General features: G+C 44.9%; 1 protein-coding gene and 1 long non-coding RNA gene across 4 annotated transcripts in view; one reads left to right on the top strand and one right to left on the bottom strand.

Moving 5' to 3' along the window:
* LOC137541819 (uncharacterized) overlaps nt 1-14,443 on the top strand; it is a 743,120-nt gene that overhangs the window by 286,340 nt on the left and 442,337 nt on the right. The window lies entirely within an intron of this gene.
* The window catches only part of LOC137541817 (alpha-N-acetylgalactosaminide alpha-2,6-sialyltransferase 2-like), a 174,861-nt gene continuing 167,104 nt past the window's right edge, over nt 6,687-14,443 (bottom strand). Inside the window, exon 9 of the mRNA XM_068263340.1 lies at nt 6,687-9,586. Coding sequence (XP_068119441.1) covers nt 9,353-9,586 — 234 coding nt within the window. The 3' untranslated portion in view covers nt 6,687-9,352. The remainder of the gene's footprint in view (nt 9,587-14,443) is intronic.

The following is a 14,443-nucleotide window of genomic DNA, read 5'->3' on the forward strand; positions in this document are numbered from 1 at the left end:
ATTTGAAATTTGTAATGTAACAATCTTTACCGGTTGCACTACACAGGAAGTACGGAAGCTGGGCAGAATCCAACGCAGGCGCATTGGCCCTTGTAACGATCGTTCACGGCAGATAACTGTACACACTATAGTTTTGTAATGATTGTCGCTTGATATGATCCGTCCTGTTGGATTTTCTCACCGGGCCGATATTGTTCATTCGTCATTGTACTTAATGCTTACCAGACACACAATTGGAGAACCTCACTCCCAAACAGTTCTCTGCTGCTTTATAAAGCCTGCAGGCTGCTTATAAGCCAATGAGAAATGCACACATAATACACCTAGCTTGCAGTGATAATCAAGCAAAAGCTGAGCAAGTCAGCCAATTAGTAGGAGAGGGCTTCAGTTGCATATAGACAATGGCTATATGACCAGCAGGGGGCACCAGCGTGCAGGATATTCCCTCTCATCTGCCCCCCTCCTAACTAAACTGCATGGGATACTACAATAATTAAAAACAATGGTGCATGAGCCAGCCTGGGGCCCCGGGAACTCTCACTGCCCGGGGCCCCAGAACCAGCATCTAACACCATATGTGAGCGCAGCCAAGACCTTGGAGCTGCCACCTCCAAGGCCTGTCTCCTACTGCTCTAAAACTTACCAAACACACAATTGGAGAACCTCACTCCCAAACAGTTCTCTGCTGCTTTATAAAGCCTGCAGGCTGCTTATAAGCCAATGAGAAGTGCACACATAATACACCTAGCTTGCAGTGATAATCAAGCAAAAGCTAAACAAGTCAGCCAATTAGTAGGAGAGGGCTTCAGTTGCATATAGACAATGGCTATATGACCAGCAGGGGGCGTCATTGTACTTAATGATCGTTTGGTAAAGTTCTTTCCCCGATTGTCAGCAGAACGATCGTTAAGCTCCTGTTTCAAATGACCATAGTCGCCTGTGTGTACGTAGCATTAGATACTGGTATGGGGGAGTCTCCGGTTGAGAGCAGGAAGGCGTTTGCTGGTATTAAAGATTAGCAGCAGCAAACCAGTAATTAAATATTCTGGTTCCAGCAGCCATCACAGATTTTGGGCCAGTGCACACCAAAAAGCGCCAGTGTAATCACAAACGCTCAGTGCTGTTTGAAGTGATTTTTCTAGGCATGTGCCTAGCGATTTCAGGAGCGTTTTTGTGTAGTGTTTTATTTTTTGTTACAGTAGAGCTGGAACTGAACAGCTTCTGTGACAAAAACGCTTGGAAAATCAATCTGCTCTAGTATAGCGATTTTCCACTTTCCTGTACTTGAGGCTGAATCTCAGAAATCGGCAGAAATGCTGCAGGACCCGCGTTTGCGTTTTGGAGAAAATCACTCTGGTGTGATCCATCCCATTCAAATACATTAGCCAAGCGCTTTTCAAAGCACTGGTGTTTTTAAAAGCGCTCAGGAGCACTCTAGGTGTGCACCATCCCTATGGGAAGTAAAAGACATAATTATCTCATGCTTCCTTGCTTTCACTACCCGTGACCCGACCTGTAGCCCGCTACCCGCAATCCAACTAGAATCAAAATGGGTACCCGAACCGGACCTGCATTTTGGGTAACCTGCGGGTACCCGAACTGATGCAGACCTCTACCATAGACCCTGAACAAGCATACCGATCAGATATCTATGACAAATCTGTCAAGGTTAGCTACATGCTTATTTCTGGTGTGAGATTCAAATACTACTGACCAGAAAGACCAACAGGGCTGCCAGGCAACTGGTATTGTTTAACAGGGGTGTCAAACCGGTCCTACGAGGGCCGAGGTCCTCACACACTTTTGACACAGCTCAAATGAATTGATGGGTCTGAATCAGGAAAGGTGTGGTCCATCAGGTAGAACTCATTCCTCTCTTTCTCTGTCCATCCTAAACACTGGCATGGATCTGGCCCTCCAGGCCTGGAGTTCCACACCTGTGGTTTAAAAGGAAATAAATGTCAGCTTCCATAGATCTCACCCCTCGGGTACCAGAGCCAAAATGATTATGAGAAATGGGGGAGGGGGGTATGTATGGTGAACTGTTCTAATGCTCACCGCTCCTTTCGTTCTACATTCTGACCCTTTGCTGCCTTTAAGTGCCCTCCACCACCCACTTCCGTTCACCGGGGATTGGGCATCATTGTGCCTACACTGGCCAGGCTATGTGTGTCTATCTATCCTATCTATCCTATCTATCTATCTATCTATCTATCTATCTATCTATCTATCTATCTATCTATCTATATATATATATATATATATATATATATATATATATATATCTATCCTTCTCAAAAAAATAGCATATTGTGATAAAGTTCATTTATTTTCTGTAATAAACATTAGACTTTCATATATTTTAGATTCATAACACACAACTGAAGTAGTTCAAGCCTTTTATTGTTTTAATTTTGATGATTTTGGCATACAGCTCATGAAAAACCAAAATTCCTAACTCAAAAAATTAGCATTCTCTAAACGAGCTATTAACCTAATCATCTGAATCAACTAATTAACTCTAAACGCCTGCAAAATATTCCGGAGGCTTTTAAAAACTCCCAGCCTGGTCCATTACTCAAAACCGCAATCATGGGTAAGACTGCCGACCTGACTTCTGTCCAGAAGGCCATCATTGACACCCTCAAGCAAGAGGGTAAGACACAGGAAGAAATTTCTGAACGAATAGGCTGTTCCCAGAGTGCTGTATCAAGGCACCTCTGTGGGAAGGGAAAAGTGTGGCAGAAAACGCTGCAAAACGAGAAGAGGTGACCGGACCCTGAGGAAGATTGTGGAGAAGGTCCAATTCCAGACCTTGGGGGGACCTGCGGAGGCAGTGGACTGAGTCTGGAGTAGAAACATTTAGAGCCACCGTGTACAGGCATGTGCAGGAAATGGGCTACAGGTGCCGCATTCCCCAGGTCAAGCCACTTTTGAACCAGAAACGGTGGCAGAAGCGCCTGACCTGGGCTTCAGAGAAGCAGCACTGGACTGTTGCTCAGTGGTCCAAAGTACTTTTTTCGGATGAAAGCAACTTTTGCATGTCATTCGAAAATCAAGTTGCCAGAGTCTGGAGGAAGACTGGGGAGAGGGAAATGTCAAAATGCCTGAAGTCCAGTGTCAAGTACCCACAGTCAGTGATGGTCTGGGGTGCCATGTCAGCTGCTGGTGTTGGTCCACTGTGTTTTATCAAGGGCAGGGTCAATGCAGCTAGCTGTCAGGATATTTTGGAGCACTTCATGCCTCCATCTGCTGAAAAGCTTTATGGAGATGAAGATTCCATTTTTCAGCACTACCTGGCACCTGCTCACGGTGCCAAAACCACTGGTAAATGGTTTACTGACCATGGTATTACTGTGCTCAATTGGCCTGCCAACTCTCCTGACCTGAACCCCATAGAGAATCTGTGGGATATTGTGAAGAGAAAGTTGAGAGACACAAGATCCAACACTTTGGATGAGCTTAAGGCCACTATCGAAGCATCCTGGGCCTCCATAACACCTGAGCAGTGCCACAGGCTGATTGCCTCCATGTCACGCCACATTGAAGCAGTCATTTCTGCAAAAGGATTTCTGACCAAGTATTGAGTGCATAACTGAACATAATTATTTGAAGGGTGACTTTTTTTTCTTTTATTGGTCGGATGAAATATGCTAATTTTTTGAGATAGGAATTTGGGGTTTTCATGAGCTGTATACCAAAATCATCAATATTAAAACAAAAAAAGGCTTGAACTACTTCAGTTGTGTGTAATGAATCTAAAATATATGAAAGTCTAACGTTTATCAGTGCATTACAGAAAATAATGAACTTTATCACTGTCTTATATGGTGGCAAATACAGTAATATAAAGCTGTGCTGCAGACCACTTTTCAAATCACCAGTGGTTCGAATAGGGCTTGGCTATTGTAACCCTATAAGGGGTTTCCCACAGCAAGGTTGTGATTTGTTTAAAATTGCAAGCATGCTGCATGTAGCATTTTTCGGAGTGCAGAAATGTGCGGAAACGCGGATCCCTTCATATTGGCATAATTCCAGATGGGATACGCCCAACTACAACTCAAACCACTTAGGGCCCATTCACACTAGGGCGATTAGCCGCTAATTGCCGGCGATCACAATCGTTTTAAAGTGCTAGTGTAATGTAAACAATACGGCATAGATCTCACTGCCGCGATTGCCGGCTATTTGCGGTAAACACAAACATTGGTGTATGCAGCACTTTTTTTCTTGATTTTTTTTTTTCCTCTTTTAATCTCTCCCCCCCCCCCCCCCACCCTTAAAAAAAAAAAAAAAGTGAAAATATACAATGAAAAATACATGTGCAATGCAAGAAAAAAATGACTGCGAATAATCGTTAGTGTTTTGCGATCCCCAGTGTGAACGGGCTCTTAGGCCTAGTGCACATCAGAGCGTTTCTGCTGCGGTTTGCGATCTGCTTGCGGGTGCGGATCCGCTAGGGTAATGTATTTCAATGGGCTGGTGCACACCAGAGCGGGAGGCGTTTTGCAGAAACGCATACTCCCGGGCTGCTGCAGATTTTGGATTGCGGATGCGTTTCTGCCTCAATGTTAAGTATAGGAAAACCGCAAACCGCTCTGAAAAACGGCAGTTCAGAGCGGTTTTGCAGGCGGTTTTGTTACGGAAGCTGTTCAGTAACAGCTTTACTGTAACAATACATGAAATCTACTACACCAAAACCGCTACACAAAACCGCAAAACGCTAGCTGAAACGCTACAGAAAAAGAAGAAAAAGCCTTTCAAAATCTGCTAGCATTTTGCGGATCTGCTAGCGGTTTTTGGTGTGCACTGGGCCATATAGTGTATTTTCAGAGAAACCACTTGAGAAATCACTTTTTTGGACTATAAGACTCACTTTTTCTCCCCAAAAAGTGGCGGGAAAAACTGTCTTATAGTCCAAATGCAGGGAGCTCCTGACTTGTGAACGCTGCCAATACGAACCTCCAACCCGCCTCAATACCGGGGACTCCCTGTACTGTGCCCATGCAGAGGAGACACAGGGACAAACGGAGGAAACAAGGGGGGGGGGGGGTGGAGACACAAGACATAAAGGGGGCATGAGGTACAAAGGAGGCAGAATCCACAAGATGCCCCTTCACCATGGATGCACCAGGTTTAGTATATATTCCCCCCCCCCCCCCCCCCCCCCTAGTTTTTGTCCTCTAAACCTAGGTGCGTCTTATGGTCAGGAGCGTCTTAAGTAACCCATACACTGGGTCGAATTCCTGCCGATACACAGCAAATTTGTTCACTGTGATCAAATCTGCTGTAAAATCGTTAACGCAAACACTGACCGTTTTGCCATCTGACATCGGTCGAATGGTCCCAACGGAAAATTTTGCTTCATCGTTGCCGTGTCAGGTGAGCGTCGCTAGTGGCATTTGATTCAGAGACGACCAACGTACCATAGTGGCAGCAATAGCATCAACTGGCTGGCCAGCGTGAGTCTCCGGGGTCCATGCTGTCTCACTTTCTTTTCCGTCTCCTGTCGCGTCCTGTGACTAACTAAAGTTCAAACAGTAGAGCGCCCTCTACTGTATGAACTTCCGCTAGTCACAGGATGTGACAGGAAGGGAAAAGGTGAAGAAGTGAGGACAGCCAGGATCCCAGAGACTCGCGCCGGCCGGGCAGGTGGTTGGGGGAGCCCGAATGGTGGGAGGTCAGAGGACGGCGAGTTAGGTGGCGGCTCCTCAAGTTTTGAATCGATCTCATGCTGAAATCAATTCAAACCTGTGCGCTGTGTAATATGTTGGTCGATCTGGTGGCCATCTATTAAAGTGAACCAGAGATGAAGCATCCTCATGTATTTTACCATATATATCAGTGGGAACATTAGAGAAAACCCCTACCTTTGCTTTCTGTTTCATTATTTATTGTTCAGATTGCTTCTTATCAGCCCAGATAAAATCCCAGACTGAGCATTCAGTCTGGCTTTGCTATAATGACTCAGCTATAATGATTCCTGAGCAGAGCCACAAGGGGCAGGCTTGGGCTTGAAAAGACAGCACAGAAGACAGACTCAGCTATAAAGATTCCTGAACAAAGCCAGACTGAATGCTCAGTCAGGGATTTTATGAGGGCTGATAAGAAGCAATATGAACAGTAAATAATGAAACCGAGAGCAATGTAGGTGTTTTCTCTAATGTTCCCACTGATATATATGGTAAATACATGCTTTGTCTCTGGTTCCCTTTAAGGGGCCCATACACTGGTCGATTGCAGCCATCGATCAATTCTATAGGATCAATCAGAAATCGATTCAATCAAATTCCCCATTCAATCGATTTGAGGCCGATTTGATGTGACAGGATGGAAGATCTAGGTCGATCTGCTGCTGGCAGCAGATCGATGGCCCATAGAGTTACATTGTATCTAATGGTCCAATAATGCATTTAGATTGATTTTGAATAGCTTTCCAATACATTTCATACTGAAATCTATTGGAAATCTGTTCCTAGTGTGTGGCACACATCAGATTCCTGTCAGATTTGACTTGACAGGCATCTGACAGAAATCTATCTGATGGTCGAATCTACTGCAAATTTATAAGTGTATGGCCATGTTTATAGGCCGAAAAATACAGCATGTATTTTTTTTGTTTTACAGAAAGTTTCTAATTATTATAATCATTTTTCAAGAGTCCATCCAATCATCCAGCATAACACTTTTGAAGAAAAATATATAATTTTAATCATAAATAAATTAGCCCAAAGCATTCACAGTTTACAAAATAATTTTCCACAGTAATTCAATAAATAATTTCCCGCTCTCCACGCCCTGCTTACATTAGTGATTTCCCTCATGGGGGAGAAAAGCAAAACTTTTGAAAAGGAGTCTTTGAGAGCTCTCCAGTGGTTTGTCGTCTGTTTTTAACCTTTTTCTATATTTGTTTTCTTTTATTCAGTTTTTGTTAAACACTGATTGTTCATCCATGAGTGGATGTTGATGCTTTGAATCCAACAGTGATGTCATTTCACTGGATTTTCAGACACCCGCCTAGAGTTTGGGGCAATCTCCAGCCCTGCAGCAATGGCCAAGACTAAGGGCCCGTTTCCATTATCGCGAATCCGCATGCGTTGTCCGCATGCGGATATGCATAGCCGATACAAGTGGATGGCCCTGTTTCCACTTGTCTGTAATCCTGAGCGTTTTTCTCTGCGGGAGAAATCTGCACGGAAGAGCCGTCAGAATTCGCATCCTGCACACCGCTATGCGAATCGCCGCTTATGTATTTAATAAGGACATCGCATGCGGTTTTGGCATGCGTATTTTACCGCGATTTCGCATAGAAAGTAATGTTAAATTACACAGGCAGTGACATGGTTAAAAACGCATCAATACTAACCTATGCAAAATCGCGGTAAAACACGCATGCGTAATCGCACCCGCATGCAATTTCGTCAGCAGGGGATCCGCGGCGATTCCGCACCGCACAAGTGGAAACGGGCCCTGAGAGTCCGGCATCACTCCTACTGATGTGGTATAAGAGAAATTGCAGTCCTCTCTAGAGCAGTACATGCAGCCCTCTGTCTGTCCTCCCCTTTCCATAGGACAGTACATGCAACCTCCTCCCTTCCCTCTGCAGCCTCCTGCCTCCCCTCTCCATAGGACAGTACATGCAGCCTCCTGCCTCTCCTCCCCTCTCCACAGGACAGTACATGCAGCCTCCTGCCTCTCCTCCCGTCTCCATAGGACAGTACATGCAGCCTCCTGCCTCTCCTCCCGTCTCCATAGGACAGTACATGCATCCTCCTGCCTCTCCTGCCCTCTCCATAGGACAGTACATGCATCCTCCTGCCTCTCCTGCCCTCTCCATAGGACAGTACATGCAACCTTCCTGCCTCTCCTCCCCTCTCCATACTACAGTACATACTACAGCCTCCTGCCTCTACTCCCCTCTCCATAGGACAGTACATGCAGCCTCCTGCCTTTCCTCCCCATAGGACAGTACATGCAGCCTCTTGCCTCCCCTCTCCATAGGACAGTACATGCAGCCTCCTGCTTCTCCTCCCTTCTCCATAGGACAGTACATGCAGCCTCTTGCCTCTCCTCCCCTCTCCACAGGACAGTACATGTTGCCTCTCCTCCCCTCTCCATAGGACAGTACATGCAGCCTCCTGCCTCTCCCTCCCCTCTCCATATGACAGTACATGCAGCTTCCTGCCTCTCCTCCACATAGGACAGTACATGCAGCCTCCTGCCTCTCCTCCCTTCTCCATAGGACAGTACATGCAGCCTCTTGCCTCTCCTCCCCTCTCAACAGGACAGTACATGCAGCCTCCTGCCTCTCCTCCCCTCTCCATAGGACAGTACATGCAGCCTCCTGCCTCTCCTCCCCTCTCCATAGGACAGTACATGCAGCCTCCTGCCTCTCCTCCCCTCTCGATGACAAGTCCTTATGATTGCTGTAATAGTTTGCGTTTTCTCCATTTTGGTTTAGCTGTGCTTTGATCATGTTCGCTGCGCTGCTTTTGGTCGCCTGACCTAATTTTAACAAAAACACCTTTGTGTGCAGTTTGTGTAGTAATATTGCAGCTGCCACAGAATGGAAGGTTAAAACCTGACATCTTGTCCACCCAACCCCCTCCCCCCCTCCTCTTTCTATTTCTGAAAGTGAGAGGAATATGGAGGTTGCCATTACCGACAGTATTTAGAGGAATTCAAACATATTTTCCACTTTTTTTTTTTTTTACACCCATTTAACACCAAGTTAAACAGCTTACACTGGTAGAAATAAATAATGGACAAGTACCACTTTGTAGACCCCAAAATACTGGTCACATGACCTGTATATCTGTGTCCAAAAAAAAGCCTTCAGGTCTCTGGGAGTAGTCTGAATGACCTCTCCCAGGCTTGTGGGTGGATCTTCCAATCTTCTTTAGGTCTTCCAAGGTGGTTGAGGGAGGGAACACCAGCTTAGGCTCCTCCTTCTGCTCAAGAGCGATGTTAATGTGAACAAAGTATGCAGCCGTCTGAGTGGCACGTGAGGGCGACCTGCAGTTGGCCAAGTAGCGCAGGTAGGTATAGTGGTGTCTGGAACCGGTATAGTGGTGTCTGGAACCGTTGAGTTTAGCCAGCAGGATCAGACATTACTAGAGACAACAGATCAGGATGTCGGGTCGCCGTAGACAGCTGGCATGAATAAAGCTGTCAGTATTCTCATTCCTCTGTGTGTAGCGGTCACTCCTCTGTCTTCGGGTTAAAAACTTTGCCAGGCTCTGAAATCACAGTGACAGACGGCTTCCTATGCTCAGCACAATAGAGCTCTATGTTAGCGGCAATCGCATGGGCACCCAGGCTGGCACTGCCAGTCCCACCTCTCTGTTTAGTTCTATGAGGCAGGGATGGCCTGTGCCCGGGTCTCCTGTTTTCTCGTAGTGTGACCGCTGTACGCTCGCTCTCTCATGTACAGCCGCATCACCCCGGCCTTATGGAAGTCTTGCCACACCTTCATCTCTTTCTGGAAGCTGTGATTGGCGTAGAAGATCACCTTCTGATGTACTTTGTCATAATAATGGTTGGAGAACTGAGCGTAGTTCGGGGTGATGAAGCCGTAGGCGCTGACCTGTGGGGGCGAACAAAAAAATAATCAGTCATTACATTCATTTTGTTTTTGTTCGCTATACACCTGAATTGGGTTGCACTAAACTTTTTTTTTTTTTTTTTTTCTTTGGTACTGATTTGCCTTCTTAAATGACACCCGAGGTAAATGATAAACTAATGAAACAAACAATTGCATCTATCCTCCTTCTCCTAAAAATGACTTTAAGATATTTCATGGTTTTATTTTATGTTTAAATCTACTTTTTAAGTTTATACGTTTTTGTTCAATGACACATTGAAGTATGCCAGAGATAAAATCTATGATCTATTGACCCTTTTTATTTCTTTCTTGCTCTCAAATGCCATTTTCTATAGTGTTTTTATAGTTGTAATTTCTTATCAGCGAGGGGCACACTGTAGTCTGATCCAGTCCTGATCGGACAGGAACTACCACTTGCATACCTGATGTTTAACTCTTTCATGCAGAGAAATAAGGGGGGGGGGGCGACACAATTACTGTATTTGTGTGCTAGGCACTGTACATAAACCTGTCTATCTTGTCATGTCACATGTCACCTCGGGTATCCTTTAAAGAGGAGCTGTTAGACCTACTATCTCAGAAAACAAAAACACATCTAAAAGTAGATAAATACTTGCTCTACTTACTGTCCACGTAATGATTCCTGTGAATTTTATAAAGGAAAAGCAGAGAATCCTATTCTAGACTTTTCCATATTAACTGTGGCTATTTTGCTGCCAATTCTGATGTAATTTCCTCCCTTACTCTCCTCTGCCTGATTTTTCCCGCCCTTCACTATAGAAAGTGCATTGTTTCAGCATGAGAAATATTGGTCAATCAGAGAGGAACAGGGGTGTGGGAGGGGAAAACAGGAGGGAAAGAGGCTTCAGCCAATCAGACTGCATTAGATAAGTCTGAGGGGAAGTAGAGAAGCAAAAAAGGAAAACCCAGCATGCCCTGCAACTTCCTTTTTGTGTACCAAATAAGTTAATTAAACTGGGGAATGATCATTTATCAACAAGAAAAGTAATAGTGATTTTAACTTTTGGATTGCCTGGTTAGCATCCCTATTTCTTGTTTACCAGATAAAAATAAAGAATTGATTTTTTTATTTTATGCCCGACAGTTACACTTAAAAGCAGAATGTACTTTCGATAATTCAGCTTTAAGTGAACATCTGTGTTTACCCTCAATGCACTGCTACTGAATAAGCAAAATATCTCTTTATGCCCCAGACGCTAGGCTTACATCCAGAACCGCTGGTGAATAGCCAGCCTATAGCTTTAAAATTTACAGAGCCACACCAACCCCATGTGTAGACAGCCTGGGCCATATGCAATTCACTTTTTCAGACTTTTGTTCATCAGTACATGGCAGGAATTAAAATGGCTCTATGGGATAGGGGCTTGGACCAGTACAACAAATTAACCAAGCACCTAGTGGTTTTGGGTCACCCAGAGCTGCTTGATTACTCTGTTCTTTCTTTTTAAAGGAAACCTAAACGAAGTAAAAAAAAAAAAAAAAAAGTTGAACTTACCTGAGGCTTCTATTAGCCCCCTGCAGCCACCCTGTGTCCACGCTGTCACCAAGTGTCCCCCGCAGCAACCCTCTTTCAGCCGACCAACTGGTGAGTTGATGGGCCATTGTGCATGTGCGGCTCAGTCATGCTTCTGTCACTGGGAGCGTTCTGCGTATGCGCAGCAGAGATTTTTTTTTCTCTCATGTCCACGGGAGCACGATCAAGAGGCACAGGGAACCGGAGGATCACTTTGTGATGCTGTGACGACGCGGGCAGAGGATGGCTGCAGAGGGGGCTAATAGAAGCCCAAGGTAATTTTTTTTTTTTTTTTTTTTTTTTGTTTGTTTGGGTTCACTTTAACCAGTTTGGCCTTTCTGGACGAGCTTTCTCGTCCAGAAAGGCACTGCTGCTTTCAATGCGTGGTGCGCGCGATCGGGCGCACGCCCGCCGCTAGCCCCCGATCAGTGAATGGGAATATAATTCCCATTCACCGATCTAACTTCCCCGCAGAAATACCGACGCTTTCTCTCTAGAGAGCGTGGTATTTCTGCCCCCAGGAAACCACTCCTCTGAATTTTGGTTCCTGGATGCGAGATCGTTCGCATCCAGGACTTTTCTCACTGTGGACATCTTGTGGCCAAATAGTAATCTGCACCCACATACATATTTAATTAAATAATTTGCTTATTTTACATGTAAAATAAGCAGTTTCCCTCCCACACCAAAAATTACCCACATACATTTTTTTATTAAAAAATAAAAAAATACAATTAAAAAAAAACAAAAAAAAAAACCATAAATCGTTACCCAAGGGTCTAAACTTTTTAAATATACATGTCAAGAGAGTATGTTATTATATTATTTAAAATTATAAGCTTAAAAATAGTGATGGACGCAAATTGAAAAAAATGCACCTTTATTTCTAAATGAAATATCGGCACCATAAATTGTGATAGGGACATCGTTTAAATGGTGTAATTAACGGGACAGATGGGCAAATAAAATACATGGGTTTTAATTACGGTAGCGTATATTAATTTCAAACTATAATGGCCAAAACCTGAGAAATAATGAATTTTTTTCATTTCTTTCTTAATTTTCCTGTTAAAATGGATTTAGAAAAAAATAATTCTTAGCAAAATGTAGTACCCAAAGAAAGCCTAATTAGTGGCGGAAAAAACAAGATATAGATCAATTAATTGTGATAAGTAGCAATAAAGTTATAGGCGAATGAATGGGAGGTGAACGTTGCTCGGATGCATGAGATTTTCGGCACTGCGGCGCTGAACCGGTTAACCTCCCTGGTGGTAAGCCTGACCTACATTGGGGCTAGCCACCGGAGAGGATCACATGGCCCCCGGAGGATTTTTTTAAAAAATTGTGTATTGAGGCTACTGAGGCGCTACACTGGCTATTGCTGAAATTCTGTCTTGTCCCCATGTTTATTGCCTGATGAAGCGGGCTGGGCCTGCGAAACGTGTTGCACTGGTTTGGGGTACTAATTAATAAATGTGACTACTATTCAGACAGTCTTTCGTGTCTGCTTTATGGAGGTAAGTCTACCACTTCCTCCAAGCAAATTTTAAAGTTTTTATCCACTTTTATCCTGCTGGCGCCTCTGTTCTCCTACTTCTCTATCCATTACATCAGCTGCTGTGAAAAAAAATGCATTTTCCTGCATAGAAACACACTTGGTGTGCAGAAAAAGTATGCAGAAAAATGCTGCGGAAAACTGAAAGTCAAGTGTGTTCCCTGCCTCAAGAACCTCTCTGGTGTGCACCAGCCCTTAGTGACCGAGGCCTAACTCCCTGATTTACAAATGCCTCCCCCTCTCTTTTTGCTGCATCTCCTGTGGATTATATTCAGTGCTCCACAGGAGGCATTTTTTTATAACACACATTGGTATTAGATAAATGCATCAGTAATTTCCCTGTATTTATATGACACTGGGTATAACAGGCGGCTACATTTTCATCGGTTTCTTTTTATAGCTTGTTTTTATTCTATAAGGCGTAAGGAGTAATGTGTTCTCCTGTGTGCCCCCTCCTGTCTTGGTCACACAATGCCATTAGTCATGCTGCCTACTCAACTTCATAAAAAAAAATATTTTCAGTACCGTCTATGGCCACAGGATGGCGAACAAACTGCATTTATCTGCTTCCAAATAGCTGATGGTGACGTCCATAAAGAGTGGCCCCGACCACAGCAAAGTATTTTACATAGGCATAAAGATGAGATGGGTCAGCTATTGCTCATAGTTATGACAAACACATATGGTTAATTTTGCTTGCCCTAATTTTGGCAAAAATGTCATTTTCACACTTCTAACAATATTTTCACAAATATAGTGGCAAAAAACACATTTTATTTTTTTATTTTATTTTTAAGGACACCTGAAGTGAGAGTAATATGGAGGCTGACATATTTATTTCCCTTAAAGGGATACTGTAGGGGGGTCGGGGGAAAATGAGCTGAACTTAGCTTCTAATGGTCCCCCGCAGACATCCTGTGTTGGCGCAGCCACTCCCCAATGCTCCGGCCCCGCCTCCGGTTCACTTCTGGAATTTCTGACTTTAAAGTCAGAAAACCACTGCGCCTGCGTTGCCATGTCCTCACTCCTGCTGATGTCACCAGGAGTGTACTACGCAGACACAGACCATACTGGGCCTGCGCTGTGCGCTCTTGATGACATCAGCGGGATCGAGGACACGGCAACGCAGGCGCAGTGGTTTTCTGACTTTAAAGTCAGAAATTCCAGAAGTGAACCGGAGGCGGGGCCGGAGCATCAGTGAGCGGCTGCGCGGGCACAGGATGTCTGTGGGGGACCATTAGAAGCCACGGGTAAGTTCAGCTCATTTTCCCCCGACCCCCCCCCCCCCCCCCCCCTACAGTATCCCTTTAAGGCTAGTTACACACCAGGACGTTGCGTTTTGGGGACGTTATAGGGCATATAACGTGCCCCTAACGCAACGCCTGGTGCTCTCTGATGTGGATGTCGGAGTGAGCCGCGTTGTGCAGCTCACTCTGGCGTCCGTGATGCATACTCTTGGACACATGCGGCATATCACGTGGTCCTGCCCGGCCAATCGCCGCACAGAGCGGCCGCTCCAGGAAGCAAACACTGCACGTCACACCGTGTGCCCGACCGCTCCCCACTCCTCCCCAACACAACTGAGCATGTGCAAACATTCTAACGCGGCCTAGCCGCGCATAACGCACAGCATGCTGCACTCTCAACGGATGTGCTGCGTTACAATGTAACGCAACGTGTGCAGTGTGAATGGGCTGATTGATTTTTCATTACTGTGCGGAGGGGCTGCGTTACAGACTGCACTAACGTG

This window comes from Hyperolius riggenbachi, chromosome 12 (assembly GCF_040937935.1).
Source record: "Hyperolius riggenbachi isolate aHypRig1 chromosome 12, aHypRig1.pri, whole genome shotgun sequence".
Taxonomy (NCBI): domain Eukaryota; kingdom Metazoa; phylum Chordata; class Amphibia; order Anura; family Hyperoliidae; genus Hyperolius; species Hyperolius riggenbachi.